This window comes from Orycteropus afer, unplaced genomic scaffold (assembly GCF_000298275.1).
Source record: "Orycteropus afer afer isolate SDZICR_OR568_19922 unplaced genomic scaffold, OryAfe1.0 scaffold00430, whole genome shotgun sequence".
Lineage (NCBI taxonomy): Eukaryota > Metazoa > Chordata > Mammalia > Tubulidentata > Orycteropodidae > Orycteropus > Orycteropus afer.
This window is the reverse complement of record NW_006922017.1, coordinates 396,307-407,150: the sequence shown is the minus strand read 5'-3', so window position 1 is coordinate 407,150 and position 10,844 is coordinate 396,307. Positions and strand designations below refer to the sequence as shown.

The following is a 10,844-nucleotide window of genomic DNA, read 5'->3' as shown; positions in this document are numbered from 1 at the left end:
GGTGTTGGTGAAGAATGCTGAAAGTACTGTGGACTGTTAAAAGAACTAACAAATCTGTTCCGGAAGAAGTGCAGCCAGAATGCTTCTTGGACCATTCAGCGAGAATGGTCAGACTTTGTCTCACCTACTTTGATCATGTCAGAATGGACCATTCTCTGGAGAAGGATATTATACTTGATAAAGTGGCAGGTCAATGAAAAAGGGGAAGGCCCTCAACAAGATGAATTGACACAGTGGCTGCAGCGATGGGCTCAGGTATAGTAGGGATCGTGAAGCTGGCACAGGACTGGACAGTATTTTATTCTGTTGCACTTAAAGTCACTATGAGTCGGAGATGACTTAACAACAACAGATTTTAAGAAAACCAGTGCTAGAAATTGTGATATAGTCCCTGTTGTAAATAACAAGGTAACTCCAATCAGTATGTTCATATTCAAAGAAAAGACATTGGCTCTCCTTTAAAAGATTGGTGAATATGTGTACATATGAAATTAATGCCTATGTGATTTTTTTTTTTTTTTATTCCCCATTAACCAGCATTTCCAGTGAATTGATTAACCACTGGTCAGGATCACCCTGAATAAAATCCTTTCTCTGCTACCTGTGAGCTAGGAGCAAATTTCCTTCACCATAAAATAGTCTTGTCTTCCATTAGTTGTATTTTGTCTTTGTATGTGAGGCTAGATAATATTATATCAATAAAGCATTTAATTAACCTTTTAGAAATAAGCAATTATAGGTCAGATTTCATAATGATAGTGATGAACCTGTTGGTAATTTGTTGAATGGAATCTGCTTAAAATAAGCAAACTTCTACATTTCCCCAGAATTTTATTTTTCAGAAGTAATATTTCCTGAAGGATGACAGTTACATTAAATATTAGGTTATCTATAAAAATAATTCATTGGGTAATCAGATGCATGAAGATTTGGTAGATGTGGTAGTTCATTGGCATGAATTTTGTCACAGCTAAGAGTATAAGCTGTCATTTATACATGCTTTATGACAGGATGCAAAGGCACCATGAGAACAAAGAATTTGGATTCTTAGCCTGGCTCACAAGTCACCATGAGTCAGTGAAAATTCTGTTCCTAACTCTCTGGCAATGGGTATGTACGATGAGTGAGTTATTTATTTTTTCTAGAACTAAGAAATTAATTCACACCCTCAGTCTGTTGAGGCAATCTGGCAGAATGAGTGACTTGGACAAGACAGCTTTGTCTGTGACCAAATTATTAAGAAACTCATCAACAATATTTTTACCAAGATCTGTCCCTAGCACAGTTGACCAACCCCGACATTGTTAAATATACAAAGATCGCTCCAGGTTCATGATTCTATAATAATCACATATTTGTAATCAATAGTAATACCTAGTTTCATAGATCTTTCCTTTTTTCTTTCTAAAAATATTAAGAGTGTATGATGTGCCACAAAAGAGCTCTGGTAGCACAGTGACTAAGGCATCTGACTGCTAACCAGAAGGTTGGTTGTTCAAACCCACCAACCACTCTGCAGAAGCAAGACTGGGCAATCTACTTCCGTAAAGATTTACTGCCTGGGAAACCCAGTGGGGGTTGCTATGAGTCAGAATCGACTCGATGGCAGTGTGTTTTTTTTGTTGTTTTTTTTTGTAAGTGCCACACATTGTTTTTGAATGAGGGATTCCATAGTGAATACAACAGGAAAAAAAAAATTGTTACCGATTCTTAAATTCTTGTTGTTGTTGTTAAGTGCCATCGAGTCGGACCCGACTCATAGCAACCCCTCCTTGGGTTTCCAAGGCAGTATCACTGTGGAAGTAGATTGCCCCATCTTCCTCCAAGAAGTGGCTGGCTGGTGGGTTTGAACTGCCAGCCTTCTGATTAGCAGTCAAGTGCCTTAGCCACTATGCTGCCAGAGCTCCCTCTTAAATTCTAGTAGGGGAATATATGTAAAATTTGGTGTAAATAGTAGTAAGTACTAAGGGGGCCAAAAAAGTGAATGCAGTGCAGTGAATTACTTAATGTGAGCCTTCTAGCCATAGTCTTTGACTCTCATCAGATGACTAGATGAGACTATGCAGATGTGAGGTGTTTTTGGCCCACCAAGGGGATTGGATAGTTTACTAATAATATAAATATAGTACATGGCACCCATATGGTAGTGAGAACATGCAAATAATGTGTATCGAACTCTAACATGGGGATTCATCAGTTTTGCCATCCACTATGCTTGAAATAAGGAGCTCTGGTGGCATAGTGCCTAAGGTATTTGACTGCTAACCAGAAGGTTGGTGATTTAAACCCACCAGCTACTCCATGGAAGGAAGACAGGGCAACCTGCTTCCGTAAAGATTTACCACCTCAGAAACCCAATGGGGGTCGCTATGAGTCAGAATCGACTCAATGGCAGTAAGTTTTTGTTTGGTTTAGGCTTAAAATGAGCCATCCCAGTGGCAGAAGGAGGAATCTTGCTATCATTAAGAAAGAAGAGCCAGGAGTGGAGAGTGCCCTTTGGACCCAAGATCCCTGTGCTGAACTTCCTGGATCCTGAAGAAAGAAAGAGAGCTGTAACCTTTGCTGAGATAGCAAGAGACTGGGATGCAGCAGCAGAGTCAGCAGAACCAGGAGACCAGCGTGAGAACAGAGTAGCATGTTTTCCAGCCCACAGAGTGAGAAAGCTGAATGCCTTTGGACAGGAAGCTTGCTAGTAGAGTGGATTGTTTCTTTGGACACCTATCGGCAGAGCTAGAGGAGCTTTGTAACACTTGCTTGAAAAGGGCAGAAGCTGAGGCCAGAGAGAAGTGTGCATATAGCATGGCTGAGAAGCTGTCCCAGTTGAAGAAGTGCATCCTAAATTGTTTCTGATCCTGAACCGTAAACTGTACTTCTAGTAAATCCCACAATCTTGAGTGTTGTCTGTAAGTTCTGTGTGGCCATTGCAATCCATTATTGAACCTAGAAGAGGAGAAGAGAGTGCCATAGGAGGGATGGTTGTCAGAATTGGTAAAAAGGGTCAAGACACGTCAGACCTCCACTCATAGGAATCACCCTTAAGCTGTTATCTTTCTGTCTTCCCCCTTAGAAGTTAGGAGTTAGAAGTCAGAGGAGGTCAGATGCTGAGGCCTCCATGCCTTTTTTCTGCAGTGAGGAAGCGGACAGGAATACTGTTGATTGGGAGTGATGATGAAATTCTTACAAACTGACCACGGGAGGTCTCATTAAGAAGATCACTTCTTGAATGAAGAAAACCAAAGACGCATGGAAACAATTAGTCCAAAGGACTGGTACACTGTGTGATCCTCAGCCTAGATGACTATGAAACCAGGAGAACTAGATAGTGCCCGACTACTACTGTCAGCTACTGAGAGGGGGATGTATGTAGGAGATACTAGGTAGAGTGGGAGAACAATGTGGAACAAAACTCAAAATCACTAAAAAAAAAAAGGGGGACCAGGTTTGCTGGTCTTATAGAGCCTGGTGGAATCCCTGAGACTATGGCCCCTAGCTGCCTTTCAAATCTGGAATTGAACCTACTCCTATGCCTTCCAGCCAAACAACAGACAGGCATATGAGCTGAACATTTACATTAGGTGGATACACTTCTTGGAGAGATCAATCACAGGAGAACAGAAGGGCTGTGTATGCACAGGGAGACAGCTCAGGGGGCAGGAGTGCATGGAAGGGAAGGACACTAGACACTAGGAAGAGGTAACTATGGGGAGGAAGTGGGAGGGGAGCTGTTGCATTGTGGTGAATTGTGGTCAATGTCATGAGACAAAGTGTATGTGAACTGCTGCCTGGAAGATGGATTTGCTCTGTAAACTTTCACCCAAATCACAAAAAAAAAAATTAAAAATAAAATCACTTCTTGAGTATAAACTCCTAACAGAAAAATACATTCTAGAAGAGATAGTCAGTTAGAAAATTGTTAAGGATTCTTAATCTGGGTTCCACAAACTCCTGGTCCACTGGTTTGTATGAGGAAATACTACATCTTAGTGACAATAAATGAAAATTTAGCCTTTTTCCCAATCATGAACGTATGATGTAATAATGTTTGTAGAATCAGAAACTTTGTCACGAATAGATATCATAGGTATCTTTATATCTTTACACATGTAGAAATCTCAACATACTGTTTATGCTCATCACTACCTGTCCATTCTGGTAGGTACTATCCCTGCCACTAAGGCTTACTAATTAATGCTTTAATAAAAAAGCACATGTATCAACACTTTAAAAAAATATGTGGATTGATACTTATATTTCAGAATAATCAATTCCCTTGTATTTCTACATATTATGTTTTATGAATTTTAAACATTTTGAGAAAGGGCCAAGATTTTACTAGATTGCCAGAGGAGGTTTATGGCATGAAAATATTAAGCTTGGTGTAATCCCTTATCGAGAACTTTCTTCCACCTCCCACAGGTGCAGAGCATTCCTCCTTTGTTTCCCTCAGAAGGTGCTGAAATACATCCTGAGCAGATGGGGCAGGTTTTCTGGATCTCTCTATAGAGTTCGAATGGTGGAAGCTCCTTTGTAGCTTCTTATTTCATGCAGACAGCACACTATTAAAATACTTGGAAGATAAAGTAGCAAGTCATGCAGAAATTTTGCTTCCTAGAAAATGACAATTGAATACTTCACAGAAGATCAGCTTTTAGACTTCTCTGAAAGATATTTTGAGAACTTTAAGGCAGTGCTGTTTATTTTATGGGAATGAATGAGACAAATTCTGAGAACCTGCTCGTCTCACTGACTCACACCAACCTGTTACTCATCTCCCCACTGTGGTGCTGACCAAGTAAGTCTGTCCACATTGGGAAGTTAAGAACTATATACCATGATCTCTTCCCCTTGAGCAGCCTGTGGGAAATAAGACAGAATATATGCACTAAACTGTTTTAGCAAGGCAACCATGGCATAACGCTGAGAACCTCCCAGGCAGCTAAAAGGGTGTGGGGTGAGCAAGAGTTAAGTAGGAAGTTAAGGGAATTTTGCCCTGCTGCTACATGTTCTGTGCTTTAGATCTCTTTGAATATATTCTGTCTTTCATCAGGAGTAAAATACTAAAATTCACAACATCTTGCTGTTGCTGGAGCCTGTGAGAATAAAGTGTTAATGCTGTAATTTTCACATTCGACAAACTTTATGCTTGTGTCTTAAATGGAGTGAAGTCAGTGCTGTGTTGTTAAACCTCTTGGATTGTAGCTTCAATTGTGTCCTTAAATTCTGACAAATAGATGCTTCAGTAGTGTGATGAAAGTTGGGAGGCCTGTTCATTCACTTACATTATTTCCCTTTACAGGTTAGTAAAAGATGCTCCTTGGGATGAAGTCCCACTTGCTCACTCCCTGGTTGGTTTCGCCACTGCCTATGACTTCTTGTACAACTACCTGAGCAAGACGCAACAGGAGAAGTTTCTTGAAGTGATTGCCAATGCCTCAGGCTATATGTATGAAACCTCATACAGGAGGGGATGGGGATTTCAGTACCTGCACAATCATCAACCCACCAACTGCATGGCTTTGCTCACAGGAAGCCTCGTCCTGATGAATCAAGGTGCGTCTGGACACAGTATGGGGATGCCTGAACTGACATCCGTCGTAGTTGCCATGTCGTGAGCAGTGCATTTTTACAATTATTCTTGAGGACATGTTCATACTTGGATCCTAACTAAGCCCTTGAGATGAAGTAATACGTAGAGCATCTCTTAGCTAATTGAGAGACATCTTTTCTTCTAAATTTTGTTTGTTATATTAGCCTGTAAGTTATTTAATTATGGTTTATGAATGTCCTAGACCATGTTCCTTATAGCACAGGGTCAGTGGTGAATATTCATTTTTTCAGTGAATTTTTTTGGCAAAGACAGCCAAATGGTGTTTTTAAAAGCAAATTAGGTGGTTTATTACTTGAAGTGAATGTTCCTAGGACATAGCTGTAGCAAACTATCACTACTCGTCTTTCTCTAAAGACTTAAAACAACCACTGTAGATCATTTAGGTCAAAGTTAGAAGTGACTGTTGTGGATTGTACAGCTGCCTTATTGCATGACATAATTGACAGTATTTAATTTTCTTTGTTTTTATAGTTCTGACTTTACCACAACTCCTATAGAAGTCTGTAAATGACTGAATAGATTGTAGTTTTAAAAAGCAGCCTTTAAATCATAACTAATAGAATATTAAATATATACATGAAGCTAGCATTCTGAAATAATATAACTTTTGACTATATTCACCATAAAAATTAGGAAGCATTTTATTTAATTCTCACATCAACCATATGAGGTAGCCAGGCCATGGACCCAGTTGTATCCAACTTCAAAGTTCAATCTCATTCCACCCTATTTTGTGGTCTCTCTAGGATAGAAATTGAGTTGATAGTAACCTAAGACTGGAAAGGGACTTTTCATCCTAGCTTCATTTGCCTCCTATCCTCACAAAGTTAAAAACAAAATAAAATCAAACACTATTAAGACCCAATACAAAAACCCACCACCAAAACCACTTAATAAATATCAAGACCCATAAAAAGACATCATCATGAAATGATGGAAAGAACCTTAAATGAACCAGACCTCAGCTTGGGACCTTGGACTTTAATCCAGGGTACTTTTATTTCCTTGAAATAAAACTTACTTCTTTATTCTGTGGGATAGCTAAAATTGTTCCAAAAAATAAGCAGGCACCTAAAAAACTGATTCGGGTTGCATCAAAATACGTAGTTCTTTCTGGGCAAGAGTTTTTATATGCATTTATTTTCTGAATAAAGTGAGGGATTGCTCTGAAATACGCTCTTCCAAGATCCCCTATAAGCAATGCACACATTTATAAGAAGACTGGGCAGAAAGAAGGGTGACATCCATGGTCCTTACTTTGTTGGCACGCTTACTCTAATTTCAGGAGATACTCCTGCCAGGCTGTGTCAGTAAATCGACACCCACCAAGGCCAGGCCTTGTAGCTGTTGACTGAGGTAGCTTAGTATGCACCTGTAGCTTCCATTGAACTCACATCAAATACCAAAAGAGGGAGAATAGAATTATCTCTGTGCTCGGCCATGCCTGAGGCTTCGTGCACAGGAGCCACAAGGAGCACATGTAAAGCGTTTATGAAACAGTTGGAAGAAGATAGCGTGAAATGTTCAATTGCACAAGAGTTATAATAGTCCCATGGAATGAAATGAGGTATCGTGAAGAAACGCTTTATTAAGTATCAAATGAGTATATTCAGTGTGACTTCAGGAGAATGAGCTCTTATGTGAGTTGAGAAAAGGTCTTGGAACTTTGAAGGATAGGTAGAATTTGGGTAAGTGAAGATAAGAAAGAACATTCCAAGCAAGGTGTATGGATGGTAGAAAACTACAGGGCATCGTGTCAGTAACAACACTACCAGTACCTTGTATTGACAGAGGATTTACAGCTTAAAATATATGTTGGTAGACATTGCATCATTATAAGGAACAGTTAAGGAAAATGAAGTAGTGTGATAGCCAGAGAACAGTGACTATAGAGCCTGATTTTAAATGTAACATTGATGTCTGGTTGGATATGTGAGAAAAAATAAAGTTCATCAGCATTTTAAACATGAATGATTAGAGAAATTGAAGAGTAGCCAGAAGCCTGGCGAGTCAGGTATGGATGGAGCTGACAGAAGGAGCCAGGGTTCAGTTGTCAGCTCTGCACAGCTGATACTGGGAGGAGCACTGCCCTCCTTTAGATGGGAGCCAAGTGTTTGACTGAAACTTGGGATTTTGGCCAGGAGCTGGTGGTACTTGGGCCTTTAGAAGCCCCCACACCCAGCACACCTAGTAGGCCTTATGGAGGGTTCAGCACTGATGATGACATATATGGTTTGTGGGAGTGAGGCAGGAAGGTTCCACCCACATTAGGAGGCAATGAGCTTAATTTTATCACCAGGGATTGTGTGGTTTGAAAACAAAAAGCAAAACAACACAAATCCTAAATTCCAAGACCTAGGTTTGGGTCAAAGTTCTGTTCATTTTTAGTTGTACACCAGAAATCTTAGACAAAGCAGTGTTTCTGAAGCTTGAATTTCTCAGATCTTATATTGAGGTAATAATGGATCACTGGATTACTAAAATGATTAAGTAAGGGTATGTGCAGTGCTGTGTAATTATAAATGTTATAGAAATGAGAGGAGTTGTTCCTGATAATTAAAACCGAGACTCATAAGAATTATAGAAAACTAGTGTTTCTGAGTCAAAACAATCTTATAAAACTTTGTAGACCTTTAATTTTCAGTTAAGGAGATTGAAAAATGTGACACCTTAAAGAAGTGCTTAGACAAAATCATGCAGTTAATTTTTGGCATGTTCAAGACTCCTAGTTGATTTTTCTTTTGCCCTTAGATTCCTACTTCTGTGGCCTCTCCAGCCTGTGGGATCTAAAGGCACATGAAGGATGAGAGGTTGTCTCTAGCTATAATACACATCGAAGACTATCCATTTAGCTTTGCTACTATTCACAGCTTATTACAAATTTTATAAAGTAATAGTGAAAGTTTTGTATGATGGTATTTTCTAGTATCATTAATTTAGGGAATTTGTCTCAAAATACAAATCTTTTCTTGGAGACATCAAATTATATGCAATTTGTGATCTTAGATGTGATATTATTTCAGTTTATTAAATATTGAGAAATGACTGATATTCATATTAAAATTTATCTTTCCATAATTAATAAATAACTTGTATTTAAGAACCTTATAACTTACATTATGAATCCATCAAAACCTGGGTTAAAGAAAAAAGGCCTGGTGATCTTCTCCTCCAGAAATTACAGTAAAGATGACCTTATGGAGTTCTTGTCCTGGCTCTTACTTTTTAAAGATATATACCTAGTAACGGAATTACTGGGTCAAATGGTATTTCTAATTCCAGCTTGTTAAGGAATCACTATACTGCTTTCTACAGTGGTTGTATCATTTTACAGTCCCACCAGCAGTGTATGATAGTTCCAATCTCTCCGAATCCTTGCTAGCATTTGTTATTTTCTGTCTTGTTGAACTTTGCTACTAGTTCTGGGGCAAGATGGTATCTCATTGTTGTTTTGATTTGCATCTCTCTAATGGCTAATGGGGAGCTCTGGTAGCATAGTGGCTAAGGCACTTGACTGCTAACCAGAAGGCTGGAGGTTCAAACCCACCAGTCGCTCCTGGGAAGGAAGATGGGGCAATCTACTTCCTTAGTGATACTGCCTCAGAAACCCAAGGAGGGGTCGTTATGAGTCGGGTCTGACTTGACAGCACATAACAACAACAACAACAATGGCTAATGATTGTGAGCATTTCTTCACATGTTTGTTGGCCACCTGAATACCCTCTTTGATGAAATGTCTATTTGTGTCTTCTGGCCATTAATTGGATTATTTGTCTTTTTGTTGTTGAGGTGTTGGAGTTTTCTATAAATTCTACAGATAAGTCTTTTGTCAGATACGTCATTGCTGAATGTTTTTTCCCAATCTGTAGTTTCTCTTCTGAATCTTCTGGAGAAGTCTTTGGAAGCACAGAAAATTTAATTTTTAGAAGGTCCCATTCATCTAGCTTATCTTCAGCTGTTTGTGCATTTTAGATTATGCTTGATAGTCTATTTATGCCATTATTGTTGTTGTTGTGTTATTATGTGCCATCAAGTCAGACCCGACTCATAGTGGCCCCTGCTTGGGATTCAGAGGTGGTATCACAACGGAAGTAGGTTGCCTAACCTAAATTTGCCCCTAGTTTTTCCTTGAGGAATATTATAGTTTTAGGTTTCACTTTTAAGTCTTTGATCCATCTGGAGTTAGTTTTTGTGTGTGATGTGAGGTACAGGTCATGCAAATGGATATCCAGGTTTGCCAGCACCATTTATGAGACAGACATTCTCTTCCCCATTTAATGGATTTCTGCCCTTTGTCAAAGATCAGCTGACCATTGGTCAGTGGACTATTTCTGGGTTCTCAATTCTATTCCCTTGATCTGTATGTCTGCCATTATACCAGTATCAGACAGTTTTGACTACTGTGGCTGTATAGTAGATTTTGAGATCCGGCAGTGTGAGACCTCCTACTTTGTTCTTCTTCAATAGTGCTTTGCTTATCCTAGGTCTCTTTCCTTTCCATATAAAGTTAGTGATTGGTTTTTTCATATCCTTAAAGAATGTTGATAGGATCTGGATTGGGATTGCATCGAAAGTATAGATTGCTTTGGGTAGAATTGACATTTTCACAATGTTCAATCTTCCTATCCACGAGCATGGTATGTTCTTCCATTTATGTTGATCTCTTATGGTTTCTTGAAGTAGTCTTTTATAGTTTTCTTTGTACAGGTCTTTTATGTCCCTGGTAAGCTTTATTCCCACATATTTAATTTTTTTAGTGGCTATTGTAAATGGTATTGATTTCCTTATTTCTTTTTCAGCAATCTCTTTGCTGGTGTAAAGGAATCCAACTGATTTTTGCATGTTGATCTTGTGTCCTGACATGATGCTAAATCTCTCAGTTAGTTCCAGTAGATATTTTTACTGAGTTTCTTGGGTTTTCTAGGTATAGGATCTATGTTGTTGTTGTTGTTGTTGTTGTAATGTGCCATTGAGTCAGACCCGACTCATAGCGACCCCTCCTTGGGTTTCCGAAGCAGTATCACTACAGAAGTAGATTGCCCAACCTTTCTTCCAAGGAGTAGCTGGTGAGTATCATCAGCAAATAGAGATAGTTTGAGTTCTTTCTTACCAATTTGATGCCTTTGATTTCCCTTTTTTGCCTTATTGCCCTGGCTATGACTTCCAATACGATGTTGAATAGTAGCTGGTGGGTATCATCAGCAAATAGAGATAGTTTGAGTTCTTTCTTACCAAT

The 10,844-nt window shown here is 39.1% G+C and overlaps 1 protein-coding gene across 1 annotated transcript in view; it reads left to right on the top strand.

Moving 5' to 3' along the window:
* Positions 1-10,844, top strand: part of DSE (dermatan sulfate epimerase) — a 55,553-nt gene that overhangs the window by 32,199 nt on the left and 12,510 nt on the right. Inside the window, exon 2 of the mRNA XM_007954072.2 lies at positions 5,297-5,550. Within this exon, the coding sequence (XP_007952263.1) occupies positions 5,297-5,550 (254 nt within the window). The remainder of the gene's footprint in view (positions 1-5,296; positions 5,551-10,844) is intronic.